The 24,618-nt window shown below is 40.0% G+C and overlaps 1 protein-coding gene across 2 annotated transcripts; it reads right to left on the bottom strand.

Annotated features, from left to right (window-relative positions):
• Positions 1 to 499: 499 nt before the first annotated feature.
• On the bottom strand, positions 500 to 24,618 carry rnf24 (ring finger protein 24). Of its 2 annotated transcripts, none has more exons than XM_033965930.2 (6): positions 24,529 to 24,618; positions 16,770 to 16,919; positions 13,852 to 13,894; positions 12,842 to 12,883; positions 4,678 to 4,757; positions 500 to 3,525 (listed from the first exon to the last, which is right to left on the bottom strand). In XM_033965930.2, exons 2-6 carry the CDS (start codon positions 16,910 to 16,912, stop codon positions 3,393 to 3,395), a joined length of 441 nt encoding a protein of 146 aa, XP_033821821.1. In that variant the 5' UTR covers positions 16,913 to 16,919; positions 24,529 to 24,618; the 3' UTR covers positions 500 to 3,392. The 2 variants fall into 2 exon arrangements, with proteins under 2 accessions (XP_033821821.1, XP_055079556.1); XM_055223581.1 differs by lacking the exon at positions 24,529 to 24,618 and adding an exon at positions 18,540 to 19,007.

Consider the following 24,618-nt stretch of genomic DNA (forward strand, 5'->3'; position numbering starts at 1 on the left):
AGGTTCCATGGCCTGTGATACTGAGAATGAGAAAAACTTGTACTTTTCCTCTATCTGCAGGGTAAAGCACTGGCAACCCAAGTTCAGCTGTGACTGCCAATAAGAGCAGATGCTACATACAAGTTGAATTACCTATGTGGCCATAGGTAATTCAAAATACTTTTAGATAATAATACACAATGACAAAATCATAATCTATCAAAAGAACAGAGGCAAAAGATGATAAAACATTTAATATTATAACTTAATTTCTTCCTCAAATCAGCATTTTCATGGTGATGGCACTGCATCTGTTTCCCCCAGGCACAAACCTTTATAGCCATTTAAGAGCACAATTATGGTGGTTGGCAAAAGCACTTTTGGAAATGAAAAATCCTGTGAGTTATGGCTTTATTATCACTAACACTTGCCATTTTGTATACACTAGGTGGTGCCCCCCCAAATAGTAAATACACTGTTTGTGAATAAATGCAGTATACAGGGAAGTTTGAGTCACTAGTACTTTGTTCTTTTCCAAATAGTGGAAACTTTATTTACAGTTCAAGTCAGTCACATGCAACATTTTCTTCAAATGAATAAACATGAAATTAGCTAAACAAAAAAGAAAAAAAATAATGAATATTATTTTCTCCAAAATTCCAATATACAAAAATAGAGCTTACAAATACTGTACAGAAATTTCCAAAAATATTCTGCTGCAGAATTCTTAGTTTTATAAACAATGTCTGTGAGAGCTCACAAACAGAATCAGTGTTAACAAACGAGGTCTTGGTAGAGAGAGGATTAGAAGAGTAATGTTACAAGAATACACAGGAATAAATAACAGTACAGAGCAGGAGAGGGAGGACACGGGGAGGCAGTGAGACTCACAAGTGATGCCATTGTAACTGCTCTGAGTCAATGTTTGATGTGGATTTGACTGTCGCGTTTTCTATGGACGTGTCTAGTCTATTTATAAAGGAGTTAACTCAAGAGCAGCGCTGACGTCAATGGAGATTTATCAGTAAGAGAGGACATTACTAGTCATGACTGCCTCGCTACCATTCTTTTTCTTTATTTGCCTGTCTCTGGGGTTAGCTGTGATACTAGGATGTTTTCAAATGGCAGGAGCATTAAATCCTAACAGTTGTTTTTAAGAGTTTTTAGATTGGCACTTTTAACGAAGTGGTGGACGGTAAACATGGAGGAAAAAACAGAACGGGGAGAGATGCAGTTAACAATCAAACACTTAAGCACTGTGTCGAAACACCACGACTGATGCAGCTGTCTACTTTACACTGATGAAATGTGATAAAAGTGGTAGGCTTGTTTTATATCATATACCTTTAAACTACATGTTCTACACATTCAGAAACAAATAGAAGCCAATGCAGGACTATTTCAAGGCCAAAAATAAAATCAGATTACTGGAGTACATGGTGATGCTTTTTACCATATTACATGATGAAAGCCCATTATCTGTCCTTCTCAGAAGCCTCAAAGCGTGATATCAGTTTTTGCTGTATTTCATGTGAATATGATGACCCTGTAGTATTTGTTAAGATGAGGCTATTTTCAAGAACAAGTGTCTTTGAAATCAAAATAGCAACAATTTCTTTGTTGTAACAAGTTGTAGCACAAAAAGGACTGCACACGGGTGCTCTTAGGGATTATTCAACACGATATGCTCTCATGGGCTTTTCAACATTGTCCTAATTACTATGATTCAAAACAAATATGATCTCTGACCATGTAAAAGGCTAAAAAGGCACACGTATTTGAAGATATCACAATGATGTATTAAGGGCCAATGTATTTAATGGTCTAATCAACTTTTTTGGTTGTAATTAAGACTAAAAGAACTTGAAATACTACAGTAAATAGCTGAAGGGTGACCACATACTTTTAGCCATTTCTGAAAATCTGACTGGAGACTGTGCCTTTATTATCATCAGATCACTTTGTATTTTGGCTTCTATTACCCAAACAATATTCACCATGTCAAATCTGCTATTAAGAAGACAGGATTCAGTAGCAGTAGCAGTAGCTGTAATATGTGGTGGAGCAAAACCACCGTGCACCAAAGAGACAGCACCACAATTGTACAAACCAAAAGGCCTTTATCAACCTGCTGACTGCTGGCACTCTGGCAGAATGGACGGGACAGGGCCTGGTTCACTTACATAGCCAAAAGATATGCTGACCAAGTGCAGTGATATGCAGGCAGTGACTCTGGTGTAGGTGACAATGGGCACGCCCCATGTAACACAAAATTAAAAATAAATACATAATAAATATAGACAAGCAGAAAGCAAAAAAGTGCAACTGATCGACATCATTCTGGGCAGATTTAGATGGATATTTAAGTATTCATGTATGAATTTAAACACTTGAGCACAGACATGTTTCCTTATGCTTGTGGGGAGTTGCTTTGTAAATACATTTGTAGATAAAGTATAAGAACAATTCAAATCTGTTTGCTGCTCATCCAAGCCGCTTCTTCAGCCCTGAAGTTCAAAACTCAAGAAGCCGCTTGGATGAGCAGCGTCTTCACTCCTACAACTTTTTGTCCAGTTGGCAGATTTGTATCGCTCTTTTATTATGGAGATACACAGACATAAAGCATAAGGCAAATAAACTTCAAAACATGGTTTTGATATCTGCCACTATAATCATTTTGTATTTGACTTCTTGTTAATCTACTACATTGCCTTGCTAACGACATTCTTTTTGTACTGCACATCACTCCTGAGGAGTCGTTCTCTTACCAAAATAGAATTTGTTCAATGTGTCATCTAAAACACAGATGAAAAACAACAGTCACATTTTAGATCACCACAGTGTATAGAAATAAGATGTGAAACTTTTAAACGAGTGTAGTGTTGAAAGCCTGTCCTGTCTCACATTCAAACTCATCACATTTTGTCAGTTTTGTGCCACTCACAAAGAACTGAACTTTTCTGTCCCCTTGACGTTTTTCTTGAAAGTAATAGTTTAACCAATGTGGTTCTGTATTATACAAAGAAATAAAAACATACCTTGGTTACCACTTTCACTAGCAATTATAAGGTTCGACTTGTCTTAAAGTGCTAATTAAAATGTGTATGTAGTTCTTGGCTTTTGTGTTCTTTCCTCCTGGTCATTAGCTGGTGTCCCCAGAAAAGTGCTTTGGTTATGAAACACTATTGACCGTGCCGGCCAACAAGAAGACTTCTTTTAATCAGCTCTTCTTCATCGTCCATGTAAAAAAGGAATAAAAATTAAAAAAAAAACTCTGAGGGATGGTGTTGGAAATCCTTAGTGAACTAAAGCACTGTGATGGGAAGAGCACTGTGTCGCTTCAGTCCGGGCTCACACTCAGTCAGACCAGTGTTGCTGTGAGTGTGGTGATGTGTAGGAACACCCATGTGTCCCTACACAAGGTTCTCGATGCCAGGCAGGGGCTGTTGTGTGGGCTCCATGCTGCCCGCCTGCTGGGCAAGTTGCAGCACTGGCATGTTGCACAGCGGGCACACCTTCCTCACCTCCAGCCACTTGATGAGGCACCTGTGAAATAGGCAGATATTAGACTTCACTGGTGTCATCATGTTACTAAAATTTCAAACTCGATTTTGATACTAAGGAATAAGGAACGTGATACTCTATACTGATTCTGATATTGCAATGATAATGAAAAATATTCTTTATTTAGACAATAGAATGTGATTTTCAACATTAAATGGTAGTACTTTCTTTTATCCCATGTGTCCTTATATCTGTGTAATCCCTCAGTGTCCAGTAGGTTCATAGTGGTCCATGGGTGTACACTACTCTTAAATAAACCGAGAATCCCACGTTCGTAGATGTAAACTACAGGGACGACTGCACATGCTCAGACACAGCCAGCAACTGTCACCAATATGTGTTTGATACTACTGATAATTAACCTAAAAAAATTATCAAATTGTTTTCCAAATCCATCAACAAGTTGTTTTCCCGACGTTCTCATTCTCAAGTGTGTGGACGTGTTAATTGTTTTCAGTCAGACTAATGGCCACATCAAAAAAAGAAAATCTCTTTTTGTGTAAAGTGACAATAACAAAGGGGAGGAGTTTGGGACCAATCCAGACTGAGCCAGCAGGGGGCAGAAGCACCCTCCAGCTTTAGGAGAAGAAGTTATGTGGCAAGCCATGATGCAGCTTTTTCTGTCAAAATAACAAAAACTAAAGAAATGCCTTAGCTATATACACAATGTATAAATGTAGAGGTATATAAGTATAAAGTAACAAAGTATGTAAAGTAAGTTTTGTGCCTACTACCACAAATACATAATATCTGATGTGATCAGTGGCTGACATGCAGCTCACTGTGTAACAGTGTAACACTGTGTGTGACACTGTGTGTGACAGTGTGTGTGACAGTGTGTGTGACAGTGTGGCTTCACTTAAGGGATGATGTTTGTGTAAAGTTTAGACACAGTCACACTCCTCTCACTGCCAGTGGACAGAAAGTAGGCCAGGGGAGGTGTCGTGCTGTTATAAACAAGTCAGTTGAACTGGTCGAGAGGTGAGGGGGCCCAGGGCTCAAACTATTCAAACTGGTTTGTCTTTGTTAGTAATGGTTCTTAACAATGTCGGGGTATTTTCCTAGTGGCATTAAAACCACATTATAAAAAAACTAAATTGATAACATGGTGGATCTGACAGTTCCCTCACTTACTTTCGATGAAAAGCGTGCTTGCACGGACAAATCCCCAGCTCATCTTTCTGTTTGAACTCTTCCAGGCACACAGCACAGATCTGAAAATCACACAAAAGAAAATCAATTCTGTGGAAAAAACTTCACTGTTGGAAAGTCATTTTGTAAGTCACTTTTGATCTGATCTTTGTGGCTGTACATACAAACACTTTCCTCCCCCTGTAACTGATCTGCCACAGTTTTAAAAAGACACCTCAGCACTAAACAAAAGACAAAATGAATCCAGTGAGTGCCCGAGCTCCAGAGCCTGACAGTCACTATTACTTTCAATAGGGGAGTTTGTCAATTTGGCACCCTCTGTTTTCCTTGTCTAGCTGAGACTCTCAGTCCTTCATCCACCAAGTTTCTCACCTTTTAGAGAAAGAGTAGATGGACAAGCAAGTGTGAATATAGCAGCAGGGGGCTTTTAGGGCCCTTCACTCCTCTGAATAAACAGAAAACATTGTCTAATAAAAGCAGAGTGAAAGAGTGAGTGCTTTATTCAGAGCTTGTACATGTCACATACAGTTGAGCATTGACTGTTGAAATCTGTTAAACCATCTATTTAAAGGCCCTACATTACACAAAATGGATTCTTATGAGTTTTCAGCCATGTTATAATGCCGTTACCTCCTCAAAAACATACGCAGAGTTGTGTTTTGTTTCATTCACACGTTTGGTCTAAGTTATAAGTCGGTCTACATCTCCAAAGCTCAAAATGCTCTGTTCCACCTTGTGATGTCATGAAGTGATTGCTTTGATGTTAACAACTACCTTTTACCTTTAGACCAGCACCAAAGTACATCTCTGAAATGTTAGTGCCATATGAACCATCTCACACTCTGAGAACTTCAGGGACCGGCCTCCTGCTGGTCCCAGAGTCAGGACTAAACATGGGGAATCTGCATTTCAGTTTTATGCAGCTAAAGCTGAGACAGGCCTCTACTTTGACAATGTTTAAATCCAGGCTCAAAACAGTTCTGTTTAGCTGTGCATATGACTGAAAGGGTTTTATTCTGCACTCTTCTGTTTTAATGTTAATTTTATGATGATTATTTGTGTTTATTTTATGCTATACAAATAAACTTGCCTTGCCTTGCCTTTAGTTCAGTAGAGATTGTCAATTCCAGGGCTAAAGCCATTCAAATTATTCTAGATTAAAAACACAGTGGAGCACTTCCTGTATTACAACATGACATCACAAGGTGGAACAGTGTGTTTTCAATTTGAGAGAAGAACTCACATGTGTGAATGAAACAAAAATACAACTCCAGGTCTGTTTGTGAAGAGGAAGCAGCATTATAACATAGATCAGAAAATAGCATTCTATGGGCCCTTTAACTTTGTCACAAAATGAGCTTCAAAATGTCAAAAAGTCCTGATTATGTCCGGTTTGTCTTAACTTTGTGTAAATACTTTCTCCAAATGGATGCTTTGGCTGTCCTGTAATGTGGGTCATTCTCCCGGTGTTTGTGTGTCTGCAATGATTGACTGGCCTTAAACAAATACAGCTTGGCGCACTCCCATTGTGCTTTAGGATGGGTCTGCCACAACAGGGCTTAAAAGTGCCAGTGGGAAATTCCAGCACTCCCAGCCAGGGCCACATACATGTACCTGCTTTTGTCACTTTCATTTGCATACAAGTGTCAAAAAGTACCCAGCAGTTTTCAAGTGAGACACCAGCACTACTGTATTACACAACATCAACTGCTCTGTTACTTTCTAACCCTGGAGAGCTAACCAACCATAACACATAAGAGACCAAATCAGGACAGGGTTTTGAAATGGGGTTGGGTGATATGGGTTAGGATTAAAGTGAATCACATTTTTCCCTCAAATTGGTCAATCTTGATTTTTGACTTGATTCAATTTTGTTTTTTCAAAAACAAAATTAAAATGTTTTAGTATTGATTTCATGAACATACATAATAGGCTTTTTTTTTTTTTTTTTTTTTAATTGAAGAACACCCAGTGACAGAGAAAAACATACAATATTTACAGCTTCAATGATGCTGGTCAATACTGCTCAATATTAGTTTTGTGGACCTAATGGTGGTATTTGTTATTTAGGTTGAAATGTATGATGTGTGTGCGTGCGTGTCCTGTACAATGCATTAAAAGAGGCAAGGTCTTGGTGAGCCCGAACTCAAGGGGCAGTACCCCTTAAGAACGGACCCATTCCTTGCTCTTTATATGTATTTGTTGTTAATTATTACTGTTATTATCGATTAATAATTAATTTAGTATTAATAATAATAATTATTGTATATATATATATATATATATATATATATATATATATATATATATATATATATATATATATATATATATATATATATATATATATATATATATATATATATATATATATATATATATATATCCATATATCCATCCATCCATCCATCCATTTTCTTCCGCTTATCCGGGGCCGGGTCGCGGGGGCAGCAGTCTAAGCAGGGACTCCCAGACTTCCCTCACCCCGGACACGTCCTCCAGCTCCTCCGGTGGGACCCCAAGGCGTTCCCAGGCCAGCCGAGAGACATAGTCCCTCCAGCGTGTCCTGGGTCTTCCCCGGGGCCTCCTCCCGGTGGGACATGCCCAGAACACCTCCCTAGGGAGGCGTCCAGGAGGCATCCTGAGCAGATGCCCGAGCCACCTCAGCTGGTTCCTCTCAACGTGTAGGAGCAGCGGCTCTACTCCGAGCTCCTCCCGTGTGACCGAGCTCCTCACCCTATCCCTAAGGGTGCGCCCGGCCACTCTGCGGAGGAAGCCCATTTCAGCCGCTTGTATCCGCGATCTTGTCCTTTCGGTCATTACCCAAAGCTCATGACCATAGGTGAGGGTAGGAACGTAGATTGACCGGTAAATCGAGAGCTTCGCCTTCAGGCTCAGCTCCTTCTTTACCACAACGGACCGATACAGCGACCGCATCACTGCAGACGCTGCACCGATCCGCCTGTCAATCTCCCGCTCCATCCTTCCCTCACTCGTGAACAAGACCCCGAGATACTTGAACTCCTCCACTTGGGGCAGAGACTCATCACCCACCCGGAGAGAGCAAACCACCTTTTTCCGGTCGAGAACCATGGCCTCGGATTTGGAGGAGCTGATTCTCATCCCAGCCGCTTCACACTCGGCTGCAAACCGCCCCAGTGCCTGCTGCAGGTCCTGGCTCGAAGAAGCCATCAGGACAACATCATCTGCAAACAGCAGAGATGAAATCCTGTGGTTCCCAAACCAGACCCCCTCCGGCCCCTGGCTGCGCCTAGAAATTCTGTCCATAAATATAATGAACAGAACCGGTGACAAAGGGCAGCCCTGGCGGAGTCCAACATGCACCGGGAACAGGTCTGACTTACTGCCGGCAATGCGAACACAGCTCCTGCTCCGGTCATACAGGGACCGGACAGCCCTTAGCAAAGAGCCCCGGACCCCATACTCCCAGAGCACCCCCCAAAGGACACCACGAGGGACACGGTCGAATGCCTTCTCCAAATCCACAAAACACATGTGGACTGGTTGGGCAAACTCCCATGAACCCTCGAGGACCCGATGAAGAGTATAGAGCTGGTCCAGTGTTCCACGACCAGGACGAAAACCACACTGCTCCTCCTGAATCCGAGGTTCGACTATCGGTCGGATTCTCCTCTCCAGTACCCTGGAATAGACCTTACCGGGAAGGCTGAGGAGTGTGATTCCCCTGTAATTGGAACACACCCTCCGGTCCCCCTTCTTATACAGAGGGACCACCACCCCGGTCTGCCATTCCACAGGTACTGTCCCCGACCGCCACGCGATGTTGCAGAGACGTGTCAGCCAAGACAGTCCCACAACATCCAGAGACTTGAGGTACTCAGGACGGATCTCGTCCACCCCCGGAGCCTTGCCACCGAGGAGCTTGCCAACCACCTCAGTGACTTCAGCCAGGGTGATGGACGAGTCCGCCTCTGGGTCCCCAGTTTCTGCTTCCTCCTCGGAAGACGTGACAGTGGGATTGAGGAGATCCTCAAAGTATTCCTTCCACCGCCCGACAACATCCCCAGTCGAAGTCAGCAGCTCTCCACCCGCACTGTAAACAGTGTTGGTGAAGCACTGCTTTCCCCTCCTGAGGCGTCGGACGGTTTGCCAGAATCTCTTTGAGGCCGTCCGATAGTCCTCCTCCATGGCCTCCCCGAACTCCTCCCAACCCCGAGTTTTTGCCTCTGCGACTGCCCGAGCCGCGGCACGCTTGGCCCGCCTGTACTCATCAGCTGCCTCAGGAGTCCCACGAGCCAACAAGGCTCGATAGGACTCCTTCTTCAGCTTGACGGCATCCCTTACTTGTGCTCGAACATGGTGTTTGTTATGGACAAGCTGTGACTAGCACAGAAGTCCAATAACAAAACACCGCTCGGGTTCAGATCGGGGAGGCCGTTCCTCCCAATCACGCCCCTCCAAGTGTCACTGTCGTTACCCACATGGGCGTTGAAGTCCCCCAGGAGAACAACGGAGTCCCCGGTTGGTGCACTGTCTAGTACCCCTCCCAGGGACTCCAAGAAGGCCGGGTACTCTGCACTGCTGTTTGGCCCGTAGGCCGACACAACAGTGAGAGACCTGTCCCCGACCCGAAGGCGCAGGGACGCGACCCTCTCGTTCACCGGAGTGAACCCCAACACGCAGCGGCTGAGCTGTGGGGCAATGAGCAAGCCCACACCAGCTCGCCGCCGCTCCCCGTGGGCAACGCCAGAGAAATGGAGAGTCCAACCCCTCTCAAGAAGTTGGGTTCCAGAGCCCAAGCTGTGCGTGGAGGTGAGGCCGACTATATCTAGCCGGTAACGCTCAACCTCCCGCACAAGCTCAGGCTCCTTCCCCCCCAGCGAGGTGACATTCCATGTCCCCAGAGCTAGTCTCCATGTCCGGAGATCCGGTCGTCGAGGTCCCCGCCTTCGACTGCTGCCCGGATCTCTCCGCACCCGCCCCTCATGGCTCCTCCCGCAGGTGGTGGGTCCACGGGAGGACGGCCCCACGTCGTTTCTTCGGGCTGGGCCCGACCGGGCCCCGTGGGGAAAGGCCCGGCCACCAGGCGCTCGCTGCCGAGCACCCACCCCAGGCCTGGCTCCAGGGTGGGGCCCCGGTAACGCCAGTCCGGGCGACGTAACTGGCCTCGTTGTAACTCTATTCATGAAGGGCTTATATATATATATATATATATATATATATATATATATATATATATATATATATATATATATATATATATATATATATATATATATATATAATAATTCATGTTATTTATTTTAATATTTAATATGTGTGTTTATATTCATTTATTTATGTCCATCAGAACCACAAAATAATTCAATAAATAAATTAGTTAATGAATAAGGGAATAATAATGACAATAATAATAGTGACAGCAATACTAGAAACCTGTACATATAATGAAAACAATAACACAACAATAATAATGGTATACCACAATAGTGGTGGTATGATTGCAATTATTGTAATATAGTTTAGATAATGTTTTGTGTGTGTGTGTGTGTGTATGTGTCTTTGTAGGAATGGGGGTGTGTATATGAATGTGCGTGGTGTTCTCATTAATGAATTATGTTAATGGTGTTATAATAGTCTAATGGTGGAGTTTATGTTGTTGATATTGATGACTGATTGAAAACAATATTAAAGTGGTTTATGAATGGTGTCCATGTTCCCATGAAAGACGGTATGTCATCCTCAAAGTATGCTGTCATTTGAGAGGTTGAAATGTGATGGATGAGAGAGTTAGACCAGTGTTTGATGTTTATTGAGTGTTTTGATTTCCAGTTTTGTAGAATTATTTTCTTGGCGATAGTTAGAGATGTCAACAAACTGTTTTTATATTTAGGTGGTATGGTGAAAGTTGTAATAATGCCAAGTAAACATAGAGATGGGGAGGGAGGAATTCTGCAGCTCAGTATGTCTGTGAGTTTGTGTGTAACTGTGTTCCAAAAAACCTGAACTGGTGAACATTCCCAGAGTGCATGTAAATAAGTGTCTGTGACTCCCATGGTGCATTGTGAACAGGTGTCTGTGTCTGCTAGTCCCATTTTGTATTTCTTGTATTGGGTGATGTGTGTCCTGTGGGTAACTTTGTATTGGATAAGTTGTAGATTAGTGTTGGATGTCATTGAGAACGTATTTTTGCAAATTTCTGTCCAGAGTTCATATGTAGATGGTGTATCTATATCCGTGTTCCATTTGAGTTGTGGTGCATGTATTATGTTGTCTGAATGGATAAGTTTGTATAGTTTAGAAATTAGTTTCTTTGGTTTCTTGATATTCTTTATGTTTTCTAATAGTTGAGGGGGATCCAGGGTATTATTAGTTATATTAATCTTGCTTTGGATAATGGATTTGATTTGTAAGTATTGAAAGCGATTATTGTTGTTGATTTCGAACTGTTCCATATGTTGTCTAAATGTTATGAATTTATTGTTGTGGAATAAGTGGTGAAGGTGAGTGATGCCTTTTTGTTCCCATGTGCGATAGTGAAGTGGGGTACTATTCATGTGAAAGTCAGGGTTGTGCCAGATGGGGGTGTATTTACAAGGTGCCGTGGAAGAATTGGTTACTTTTAAAGCTTTCCACCAGGCTGTCAGAGTTGTTGAAATGACTGTGTTCTTGAAGCAGTTATGTTTTTTGAGAGTAGTATTCATTGAAGGTATGTCTGCCAAAGAAAGATTTTTGAAGTATGACTGTTCCAAAGAAATCCATGTGCTATTATTGTATGTTTGTCCTGTCCACTTAACTAGATATTGTAGTTGATTTGCCAAGTGATAGTGGATGAAATTTGGTGCTTCGAGGCCGCCTTGTGCTTTGTTTTTTTGTAATGTTGAGAGTTAGATTTTTGCTTTTTTGTTCTTCCAATAAAAGTGTATCATTAATGAGCCTAGTGTCTGAAACCATTTGTCCGGAGGTGTAACTGGAATGTTCGCAAATAGGTAGTTCAGGAGGCTCTGCTGATGTTTTTGGGCTGATATGTAGGGCCGATTTTGATTCCTTTCCTCAAATTATAGCAAAAGACGAAGTTTATATCTGTCAACTGGACAAATCGTTGTAAGAGTGAAGACATTTCGCTGCTCATCCAAGCCGCTTCTTCAGTTCTGGTCAGATTGTTGGTGGACACTGCCTTATATCTATCTGAGGGGAGGGGCTAACTACACTGAAACTGTAAACATCTATTGTCTCCAGTTTAGGTAGTTTCAGTTGAAACTACCCTATTCAACCTTTAACAACCCTGCTATTGTTCTCTTTGTCTGGGTCTGAGGATGGAGTTATAGATGGGGGACAGATTATGTCTCAGGCCCCCATTCCTGTTTAAGGAACGATTCTCTTTCCTCACAAAAATAGCTTCTTTAACTCTCCTCTGAAACCATTTATTTTCTCTGCCTAAGATCTGAACTTCACTGTCTTCAAAGGAGTGGTTAGTGTCTTTGAGATGGAGATGTACAGCAGACTGGGGTCCAGAGGAAGTTTCACGCCGGTGTTGGTACATCCACTTATGGAGTAGCTGTTTAGGTTCTCCAATGTAACGCTCACCGCACTCTTCACTCCACTGAATGGAGTAGAAAGTAAGTAAGAAGGCTTGGATGAACAGCGAAACGTCTTCACTCCTACAATGATTTGTCCAGTTGACAGATTTAAACTTCATCTTTTGCTATGGATCAGACGTGGACGACTGAGGGTTTACACAGAATTCCTAAAATGATGTCATTTTAATTTACTACAACAAGAAACCACATGCTTTTATGGACAGAAGACAGGCTGTAGACCTCTTGATTCAAAACCCCCAACCATATCATTGACGATTCGACTTGACTGCTTCACAATCTCTCCATCTTTCAGTTAACTGCCAGACACATTTTGAAACTACATGTAGCTGTTGTTTAACTATTGGCTAAACAAAAACAAGACCAAATCTCTGAAGGACATGTCAGGCAGTGGTTCTCTGGTACAAACATTGAAGCCCGAAATATAACCATCATCACATTACTTTTCATTCACAGAGTCCACAGAGTGTAATAGATAATCTTATCCCTCCGCATTTAGCAACACATAAACCATGATATAAAGACAGACAGCGTTAAAGATAACTTGACAGAACATTATGACTTACCTCATGTAAATTTAACTCTTTGACCTTTTCCTTTTGGATGACCTAAAGAGCATTGGGAAAAAAATAATGTGGTCAGTAGCAGTGTGATATAGGCGACAAAGGGTCCTGAAAAATCTTATATTATACAAAGTTGACTCTTGTGAGGTTTAAGCCATGTTAGAATTCTGTTACCTCCTCAAAAACAGACCTGGAGTTGTGTTTTGTTTCATTCACACATGTTTGACTGACCCTGAATTATTGGGCTGTCTGCATCCCCAAAGCTCAAAATGCTCTGTTCCACTTTGTGATGTCATGAAGTGGTAGTTTTTAAGTTAACCGCTTTCTTTTACCTTTTGTTTAGTAAAGATTGGCAATTCCAGGGCTGAAATTAAACAAGTGATTCTAGTGAAGGTGTGTGGAGTTTAAAAACACAGTGGAGCACTTCCTGTATCACTGCTTGACATCACAAGGTGGAACAGAGTGTTCTCAGTTTGAGAACTCAGCCTAAATATGCAGGGTTTGTGTATTGAACATGTGTGAATGAAACAAAAACACAACTCCAGGTGTGTTTGTGATGAGGAAACAACATTACAACATAGATCAGAAAATTGTGTAACATGGACCCTTTAACATTTCTGTTCATATAAACTTTGTGGTGTTACATAACTCAGACTATGACAAATAGAAATGTGTTGGGTTGATGCAGCGTTTGTCCCCTGCTGGTGTTACATAAGACTATGGAGATGCCTGTTCTACCTCAGAGCACCTTTACAGAAGCCTGACAAATCATTCTCCTATTTCTGTTTGAAAATGAATATCCTTGTAATGTTTATTTTGCCACAAACTGACCATGCGTTTAAAATAGGAAATGCCCAAAACATTTTGAGGAACATGAAAGTAAGTGTAAACCAGCCTTGTCCAGTTGAACCACTGAGAAAGACACCAATTATTATATAATGATAAATAAAGATATTCTGAGGTTGAAACTTTTTTTCAGAAAACATCATGACATGGTTGGTTTCTATACTTACTTGTTTGTAGGCATAAAGTTCCTTGTGTGCCTGATGTCGTAGCCTGTGAAAACAAAACAAAAAACAATGCTTTGATTAGAACTGTGAATCAAACCTCCATGTCAAATAACTATTCCTAAATCCTGCAAGAGAAAAATAACACAAAGAAAACCTTTCATTTCAATAGGCATTTTGACATTTAAGCTGTTGTTTTGGGCCAGATTGTTTCTAAACAGGATTGTTTGTGCACAGTTAGTTAGCAGCAGTTTATTCATATTGAGCTTAATATGTAACGCAATAGTAAGTTAAGTTACACATTAACTAGTATAAGTACTATGATCAGTCCTAAGAGACCGTAGCCCCCAATGGATAGACCCGTGGGCACAGAAGAACACTGGTACAATATGAACTAAGTGCAATGCTGTAGATGGTCCATACCAAAAAGAAATGTTTAAATAACCCTAATACCGAGTGCAAAAGAATTGAATGAGGACGGAGGACAAAAGAAGGATGGATGACAAGAAAAGAGAAACTTTGAGATACATTTTTGTAAAAGAGGAGGGAAGGAAATATATAAGACATGTAGGTTGTAAGATTTACCTCCATTAAAAGTAACCTTAACCCCTCGCAGCAGAGTGAGAGGGATCTGTAAAACAAGCAGCACAGTCTAGGAGAGAAACTGACATGATTCTCAAAGAGACCAGCAGGTAAAGGTGCAGAGACTCCCAAAGTATAAAAATGGAGATTAGGGGCTGGGGCCCAGAGCTAATTTTCAGTGCAAAAACAACAGAAAAGATGACAAAAGTCAAGATTGTAATTTCCTCCTTTGCTGTTTAACTTATAATGACACTATAGTGATGCTGACAGAGTGTGGACACCCAGCGCTCTCATATTCCTACATTACTGGATGACATGGTTATGGTCCATGAAGTCTTTTTGGTGTTTTTAGCTTCATGCCCTGAATCTGATCTCTGGCACCATAAAACTGGGGACATAATCATTAACACTACTGCATTACTACATTTAATTTAGTAAGAGAACCAATAACAGAGTGGGGCAAAGGGGCAGAACTACTGTACAAAGTGGTGAGTAATAGCCCTGGTAGGACAAATGTGCCGGGCCCTTTGGGAGGCTGCATCTTTAGGAGCAGTGAGGGGCAAATCTTCCCCTTATTTCTTTGGTAAACTTACATGGCAATATTCTTTCACTGTGAGTCAAGGTGCCACATCAAAATCTTATGTTGTCTTTTTGCAGAGACAAAGCAAAAATAACCTATACTTACCGCATCAAGGGTGAATTTTGAGGGGAAGCTTCTTATAGTCTTACATTAAAAGATGAAACTGCTTCCGGAAAAATAGGTTACGACTCAATTTTAATGCCATGGTAATAATTTAGACATGCAGGTCAAAAATCGTTAGCAGTGTCTCCAAACTGTGCTGTTGAACCCTTTTACCTTCAGGTAAGAGGTTTACCAAAACTACTAATAACACAATAAAAATGCAAACTTGATGAGCGTCATACAGGGGAAGATGTCGTCAGATTATCAGAACATTTAAAGGGCCCATATTATGACATTTTCTGATCTGTTATGTTATTTCCTCATCACAAACAGACCCGGAGTTGTGTTTTGTTTAACACACAAACCCTGCATATTTAGACTTTAGAGTTCTTGTCTCAAGCAGAAAACAATCTGTTCCACCTTGTGATGTCATGTGGTAATACAGGAAGTGCTCTGTCAGGATAAATAACTGTGCTCAACTATTCTGCATAACCACTGCTATAGTTTATTATTGTATTGTGATAGTTCATTATTGTACCAGTCTCATGTGGAGACGAGGACTTGATTACAGCTGTGTGACACAGATGTTGTGTTCAGGACATGTACAAGATATTCTACATCTATCTAAAAATCTAATCAAATAACTAAGTAGTGCAGTGACTTATTGATAGACATGTACTGACTTATGACATGTCAACCTGGTCAAGCAAAATATGTGTCAGCAATCGGTGCAAGAGACAACCCCCCGCAAGGATGCTTGTCACAGACTGATAAGACTGTGCAATGTGCCAAGGGGTCTGGCTGGACTGTCCTCCAATGAAGAGGAGCTAAGTCTAAACCATGGGGCCTCCCACTATAGTATGTGTATAAAACTCATTGTACAAGCATAAACATTCAGTCTCTGCCTGGGAATGTCAGTTGCACAGACTCTAGTATTGCTCTTCACTGGTGGATGAAGTAAATTTGAATTTGAATTTCATCTCTGGGTCAAGGTTATTCTTTGTCTCAACAGAAACTAACGAGACACACGAGAGGAAAAGGCTTCACTAGAATCATTTGGATGATTTCAGCCCTGGAATTTCCCATCTCTAATAACATAGGGTAAAAGGTAGCCGTTAACTGAAAACTACCTCTTCATGACATCACAAGGTGGAACAGAGCATTTTGAGCTTTGGGGATGTAGACATACTAATAATAAGGAGTTACTTAAACATGTGTGAGTGAAGCAAAACACAACTCCACATATGTTTTTGAGGAGTTAACAACATTACAACATGGCTTAAAGCTCACAAGAGTCCATTTTTCATATTATGGGACCTTTAAGAACAAAACAGAGATAGCATTAGCATATGCAACAGTTTTACAACCCTAGTCATCTAATGTTATCTTATGGCACATTTGTTCTTATGATTTTGATTTCTTCCTATAAAACAAAACAGCATTAATCTGTATTATTAAATCATGTACAAATATATCCAAAATAAAATATAAAAATCATGAATTACTAGAAAAATAGGGATTTAAATAGTGTTGGTGATGAGGGTTGGTTATGAATGGTTTAGTCTAACTGAAACGTTATAGACTGAACCACTGCCTGTACGACACTCACCAAACACCACTCAGAAGAAAAATAAATGTAGGAAGGCTTTGCAGAACTTACCTGATCAAATAGCAGCAGAAGAGTAGGCTGAGAATGAACACAAAGATGGCCGTCCCAAACACCACGATGTAGATATTAAGAGGAAGGTTCTGGAACCCTATATTTGGCATTCTGAAACTGTAGTGCGGAAAGTCGGAGCTCATGGATAATCTGGAACAGAGACACAAGGCAAATCAGGTCAACTAATTACATCAATCCATTGAAATACCACTAGCATTACAACACAGCCTGATGTGAAGGGAGACGGGGATCTTTCACTTTCAAAATGAGAAGGTGAGTTTCACCTCCACAGACTTTCATCAAAGGCTAAATAAAACAAAAGCTGTACAAAACATGCTAATGTTCCCAAAACTTGAATTCACACTTTTTGCTTCTTTTCAGATACTAAACACATATCCATCCATTAATATGTATGGTAACACAAGTGATCCATATTTGAAACATTTTATTCATGTATTTATTTACAATATTTTGCTGTATAAATGTCACTTATTGCCTCTACTGAACAAAAACGCACTGATTACAGAATAAAAATGGTTACTTCTATGTTTATGATAACTCTACAAGCATAAAGTATAATTGTTTTACCAATTTTTTGCTGAGCTGGTTTTCAGTCTATGGGGGGCCTCCGTAGTTTACTCTATTAATGCTTAACACTGAACATGAGCTATACACCCTGAGAAATGTGTGGTATAAAAAACATCTTGATCAGGGAACTTACTCAATAGGTATGGGGGAGCATGACCAGACATGCCTGGGATAAGCCGAGGAGAGAGGAGGAGGACAGGAATAGCTCCGGCTCCTTTTGGGAAACGTCCTGTGCCCCTCCCCTTCACAAACACTAATGGCTTTATATTCAGTGGAAAGTTTTGTGGGTTTGCCCCTCCCAGAGACATCCAGCTGAAGTCCTGGGGGTATGATAACAAAACTGACCACTGCTCTAGAGTCATTTTACAAAAACAAAAATTTACACTTTCACATATATCTTTTTATGACAATATAATATTTTCCCATAATTCAAACATAATTTTTATAAGCAGTGAGTTAAAAGGACAGAGATTGAGAAACTATGATGAGCTGAGCTTTGATGTCCGCGGGAAGTCACTAAATACATGTACTGAAAAGACAGAATACTAATTTTGAGTCACTATATTCTGGTAAAGTTACTGCTTCTTCATTATTCTTTAAATAGTAATAAATAAAAGCATAACGAACAAGAAAACAAATACAAAGCTGTTATATTGTAGTACTTTGCATTATTGTACAATATTATATTATTCTGAATACGGTATTCTGATTGGACCATGTAAGATATTCAGAATTCTGTAACTAAATACATTTTCAAAGTATTCTTCCCAACACTGTCCATGGTATCATAACGTCATAACCTTGACCCAGTTCACACCCACGTTGGTCTTGGGTCACTAACACAAACCGTATGTGCTCACAGCATTTATGGTATTTAGTACAAGTCTGTTTTTGTTATGTAGGGTAAGTTTTCTAAAAATACTAGACCGCATTTTAATGAAAATGTAAAAAGTAGTGCTTATATGAATCCAGTTTATTACCTCAAACTTTGCCAGTGTTAAACAGTGTCTTACCAAGCTGACAGCATGTACAAACTTGCCCCTCAACATTGTGACCATGACGCTGGTCAATACAACGCAACATCTGTTAGCACTTAGCACCCAAAAACTCAATACTACACCAACTTTTCCCCCCTTTTTTCTCACCATGCAAATCCAGTGCCTTCCAAGTAGCCAGACTCACCCTTCTGGAGACTTCATGGTGCAGAGCAAAGATTAGCTCAACAAAACAACTCAGGCTTGTCTCAGCTGTCGAGTACTTCTACTCGGCTCCACATCACCGTCACTTCACAGCAGCGGTCTAGTCCACACGTAGACCATTTTAACAATGTAACTCAGGAACTGATCCTTCCCGGACACGTTAACCCCAAAAAACAAGTCACCACTGACAAAAGGGCAAGCTACTCAAACTATTGTTCTCCAATAAAAAAAAAAAACAGTGACTATTCATTTCTGCTCAGTTCAGTTCTAACTAAATGTCTACAATGCTGATTCACATTCACGCCTTACTGTGGAAGAATCAGACATAAACTTTGACCCAAATAAGGCACTTGAGATTTCAGGGTCATTCCCCGTGTAATAAAATGTATACACCATGTACTGCATTTTGACATCGACACCCTTAAGGTTAGAACTGATGACAGTTAGTATCAGGATTCACTTTGCTCGTAGATCTGCCTTGACTACATGAAGAAATCTTACCCCAAGGTGTCATTTACAAAAGAAGTATGCAACTGAAGTCTTGGTATTTGAGATTTAAGAACCAACTAAATGTCTTGAATTGCTTTAACACAATTTGGAGTTTTTACATCGCTTCATATATAATGCCCAGATCTATCATAACATTTACATGAAAATACAAATCATCTTATTTCTCCAGAAAACTGCTCAGACAACTCATGTCAGACTACATGCCACCCAAACCCCCCCCAAAAAAAACAATATCTTCAAGGGACGTTCAGGGGAGTCTGGTACATACATATACGTCCTCTAACACACATATATCCACACTTTCACACATCTCATTTACTTTGAGCATTTGACCTTTAGACCTGTTAGAAAATACAGTCATTTCCTTCCACAAAGACATTGAAGCCAGCTAGTTTTTTGGTTTTGGTTTTCCTGGGGTGTACATGTAAACCTAATGACAGTTACATTTGAACTCTCATATTTTAAGCAGCAGCTTTACATGACTCCTAAAGGCACTAAAACTACAAGAATAGTGAAGAAACAAACATCATCCAGGCTCCAGAAAACTGTGATACGAACTTACAATACTGCCCACATCTAGAGTGAAGTCATTGTGATATAAAACACAAGATAAGCTACTGTCAAATACAAAACATCCTCAACAAAAACAATCCAGCAATGGGAGCTATGTGGCTGCACAGATGTCGCTTGTCTCTTGTTCTCCTCCTCACTTCTCCCACCATCTGCCTCTCTCACTCAGTCATACGTACATTGCCTCACCCTCTTACATAACGTCTCACAACATACTGCATTTAAATCCACCTCTTCTTCCTGGCATTTAACACTAGCTAGACAGGGTATCTTGGTGTTTTATTGTTCTTATCCTCTGTATCGTGTTATCTGTATATTTGCTTTTTTTTTTTTTTTTTACTTGTGAAGCACTTTGGTCAGCTCAAGTTGTTTTAAATGTGCTATATAAACAAGATTGAACTGAATTGGATACGCAGGACGACGACTTACTGTTGAACTGATTTATGTATCTATTTATTGTTAGGCTAAACTACTATATACAGTAGCTGGGCAAGAAAATAAGTATCTTTTGAAATCAATTCAAATCTCAAGGCAGACATCTGAGAACTCAAAACAATGTGTCTCCATCTCAGTTTCCCTCCAGACGAGCTAAAGCTATTTAACCAATCTTGTAATCCATAACACATGTTAGCAGGCAAAAGTGATGACAAGTTATCGACAGCTGAAAACCACAACACATTGATTTGCTGCGTCATTCTGTACACGATCATTACACAAGAAAACACTAGAATGTCACAACTAAAAGAGATGTTTTAAGACATTTTTAGATTCAACAAATCTTAACTACTCGTAATTCGTATACCTTTACCAACTTTCCTATCAAATACATTTTCAAAAGCCATAAAAGTTTATTTTCGTATCCAGACATTCAACATATCACATTCATAGGGTGTTGTCCAAATGAGAAGTGGAAATTTCCACCAGCTCTGGCCTGGGTTGGAGATTTGCACATCTGAAACTTAATATGCCAAAGGGCAGCAACAAACACCAAGGCCTCGTCTGCAGAAGAGGTAGCTGCTTGGGATAATATGCACAATTTCAGTTTGTATTACAATTTTATTTTAATACACATTTTATTTTAGTACATCTATGATAAATTCCCCACCTCCATCTCATTGTGTTGTTTTGGATTCATACTTGGCACGATAGTACAGCTAAAACACACTCACAAATGATAGAGTAAGGAGTTACCAAATCCGTCCATGTAGTTAAGATAATGTATTACCTAATATAAAAGACCGCCTTGTGTACTTTATAATGTAGGTCACTGTAACTACAGTTGTAGATCTGGGGGCCACATGTGACCAATTCCAAGCACTCAAACTATAACAGCTGCTGACTCGATGATTTACAAACAGATGGACCATCTCACATTTTAACAGTGTTTTTCATTGTGTTTTTGTGACATTCTTGTGTAGTAATTTGGGGTCAAGTGCAATTTTATTACTGCGGTCAATCCACTTCTTTACAATAAAAGGGAGAGGTTATAAGTAGCACCATTATTTAGCAGGCAAATATATGTTGTTTTGTGTTAAACTTTTTACATTCTCATCCTATCTTCTTTAATGTGTCCGGGGCTCAATCACCACTCAGCTGACAGGAACTACTATAGCCACAAGCTGAACCTGTAAATACAGCTGTTCCCTTATACACTTGTCTTGTTCTACATCAAATTTGCCAGCCCAAGGGGTAATGTAAATGAATGATCCTCTTTAGAACAGGAGTTAAAAATCCTGAAGAAATATGAGTCTCATATTTGTAAAGCACAGGGTCACAGCTACTATAAATAAAGGCAGTCGTGTGACGGGGAGCTGAAATGTAGAAACCAAAACACCTCCAGTCATATTGGCTTTTGGGGCTATCTGCCACAGTCTCTTCACTGACAAACACACTCACAAGCCCAGGTGCCCACGTGTAAGGTGTCAAACTGAAACGATACCATTTCACAGTCTATTTCTTCTTGACTCACTTCAACTTCTTGAATTCTTGTTTAAGAATTGGCTCATTCAAGTGTTAAACATGTGTAAGAATAAATGTATCTGATCTGATCTGTAAATTTAATGAGTAAGTCCCTTGAAAATAGGAACCATGCGTTGAATATCTTGCAGCTCATGCAAATCTGCTATTTGTAATGACAATTACAAGCCATGTTACAATGTTGTTATCTCCTCAAAAGCATAACTGGAGTATTTTGTTTCATTCACACATGTTGAGTAACCTTTTATTATCAGTCTGTCTATATCTCCAAAACTCAAAATGCTCTGTTCCACCTTGTGATGTCATGAAGCGATAGTTTTTAGTTAGCATCTACCTTTTTGCTTTTGTTCTGTAAAGATTAGCAACTGACAATCATCCACGTGATTTTAAAGAAGGTTTGTGGAGTTTAAAAACACAGTGGAGCACCTCTTGTATTACCATATGACATCACAAGGTGGAACAGAGTGTTTTCTGTATGAGAGAAGAACTCAGCCTAAATATACAGGTTTGTGTGTGTTTGTGTGAATGAAACAAAACACAACTCCAGGTCCGTTTGTGATGAAGAAACAACACTATAACATACATGACATGTGATGAGAAAAATAGCATAATATGATCTCTTTAAACAAACTACATTTACAATCTAAATCTCTGGGACATAAATGTACCTTAAATTTGTTACGTAACGGGCTAAGATCACGATTTCACCTCTGGCCTCAACATGAGGACCCAGTGGCCCCATCTAAATCCCAACACTTGGTGAATGGCCATTACACATTCATATCCTCTTAAGTGGACTTACACAACTGGTTTTAACTTGCTGCAATGAAATACAGTCTAATGCAGACCCTTTTCTTCTGTTTAATCAATTCCCAGAGGCATATGCCACTTTTAAACATGTTATAATAACTTCCCCTCATTACCTACTCACTCCAAGTTGTAGATTTATCCATGTTTAGTAGGTCTGTCATGATGATTACAGTATCGACTTATCGTTCAATACATGAGCAATCATTTTTGGGGGTCAATATTTATCTTTAGTACTTTTTCTTTGTATTAGTGGAGAACCTTTTATCATTTTCTGCACTATAAGATTTGAGCTGTAGATGGTCCAGTAAATAACTTCTATAACTCATTAAGTATTTAATTTATTTACTGCATCTCAGCAATATATCGTACTTGAAAATGTGTCATTGTGACAGGCATAATGTTTATTCATCCTCCATATAAGGCGCTATTGCTCTGAAAATTCCTCTTTACACCTACCCCCTATGTTATGTTTGACAAATTGTACAGGGGGGAAGTGATTTGTACATTTGCTGTCTGGTGCTTTTCTCTCAACTGGATTTAACCTAATCTTTTTTTTATTTTTTACCTGCTCCACTGTTGATGAATTGTCCAATCATCCTGAAGTTCTGGTCTGAAGGTTCTGCCATTTCTCGGTTTCTTTCCACAAGAGCCATTCCAGATTGATAATGTGTAGTGTGTGATAATTTATTGTGATTTAAAATTAACTAAATGTAAAATTATAATCTGTGTGTCATAGATTACCAGGCCAAAAATCTGTCTTCTTTAAATATTCAAGGAACTCAGAATGGTAGATAATTGGTTTGAACTTTGATTGTTATGAATATTATGATTATGATTATGATTGTGTTGTGTTGATATATGAATCTTAATAATAATAACTTAAGACTGACAACAGTATCTTTTAGCTTGAAAACAATGCTGCCACACACATGCTATAAAAACATGAGTGGGCCAGTGTTGACCCAATGTTCTTTGGCTGTTCACCTCAGTGAGTACAGTTCATTGACACTGATGATCAATTTCCTTTTCCTCCATTCTGAACATCAAACCACGTGAGCACTATGTACTGTCTGCCATTAACAATAAACAATTACAAGTGATTGAGCAACAATGGGACTTGAATCTGCCTAAGAATTTTATCTGCTTAGACTAATCTGTGAACATACGTCCACCCGTTTTCATTCATGCACCTGCTGAAGTGGCATGTGGGTGTGTGTTTCTGATGATGTGAATGTGTGATGTTAGGAGTACACACACAGACTGTAGGGGTGGGTGAGATTGACAAAATGAATTGATTGTCTTTGAAATGATCCCACCCAGTGATGATTATATCAATTATAATGGCCCTTATAACCTTAACTAAAATATTACACTGTCTGTTCATCATCATATCTGCAATCTTTTCAAACTGACTTAATAATATAAAACACACCATATTCCATATCAATGTGAGTTCAGCATCGTGCACTGACAAAGGAACTACAAGTTTAAAAGCCTGTTTTAGTGTGTCATTCACATTTCACAAGTTTATTTCACTCTCAAAAAGGAGATTGTAAACTAAAAGTAGGATCCACTGCTTTAGATAACAGATAACACTGTCATCTTTCCCTGACCCGGGCATACTGGACCAGTGGATCATACTGTGTGGATCATACTGTGTGGATCATACTGTGTGGATCATACTGTGTGGATCATACTGTGTGGATCATACTGTGTGGATCATACTGTGTGGATCATACTGTGGGATCATACTGGGCCAGTGGATCATACTGGCCAGTGGATCATACTGGGCCAGTGGATCATACTGGGCAGCTGGGCGTAGGCACGCGGCTAACCAGTTAGCGTTAGCTAGCTTCTCTCAGCTAACTTATTGTACGCGAACCACAAATGTAATGTCATCCAGGACTTAACGTAAATGTATTATTGCCATTTGGTAAGTAAATGCATCATAAAGACAAATATAAACACTTCAGTGAGAGTGTTAAATCCACGCACACAGATCAGGTCAGATGTGATCTCGTAACAGCATCCAGCTCATCATCAGTGACACCCGCTCATCCACACAGGGGCGTTTAGGGTTAAAAATAAAAAACAAACAAACTCACCAACAGCCTCTGCTCCACTTCTGATGTTGTATTTTACGTATCTTAACTCTTTCTTCCCCGAGAGCAGCTGCTGTTTGTGAGTGTGATCCC

This window comes from Periophthalmus magnuspinnatus, chromosome 1, assembly GCF_009829125.3.
Source record: "Periophthalmus magnuspinnatus isolate fPerMag1 chromosome 1, fPerMag1.2.pri, whole genome shotgun sequence".
NCBI lineage: Eukaryota > Metazoa > Chordata > Actinopteri > Gobiiformes > Gobiidae > Periophthalmus > Periophthalmus magnuspinnatus.

Excerpts from the sequence above, each read along its gene's own strand:
- rnf24 (XM_055223581.1), bottom strand. Across the intron at positions 12,884-13,851 it reads AACTTTATGCCTACAAACAA|GTCATCCAAAAGGAAAAGGT; the intron begins GTAAGTATAGAA and ends AATGCTCTTTAG. Across the intron at positions 4,758-12,841 it reads AAGAGTTAAATTTACATGAG|ATCTGTGCTGTGTGCCTGGA; the intron begins GTAAGTCATAAT and ends TGTGATTTTCAG.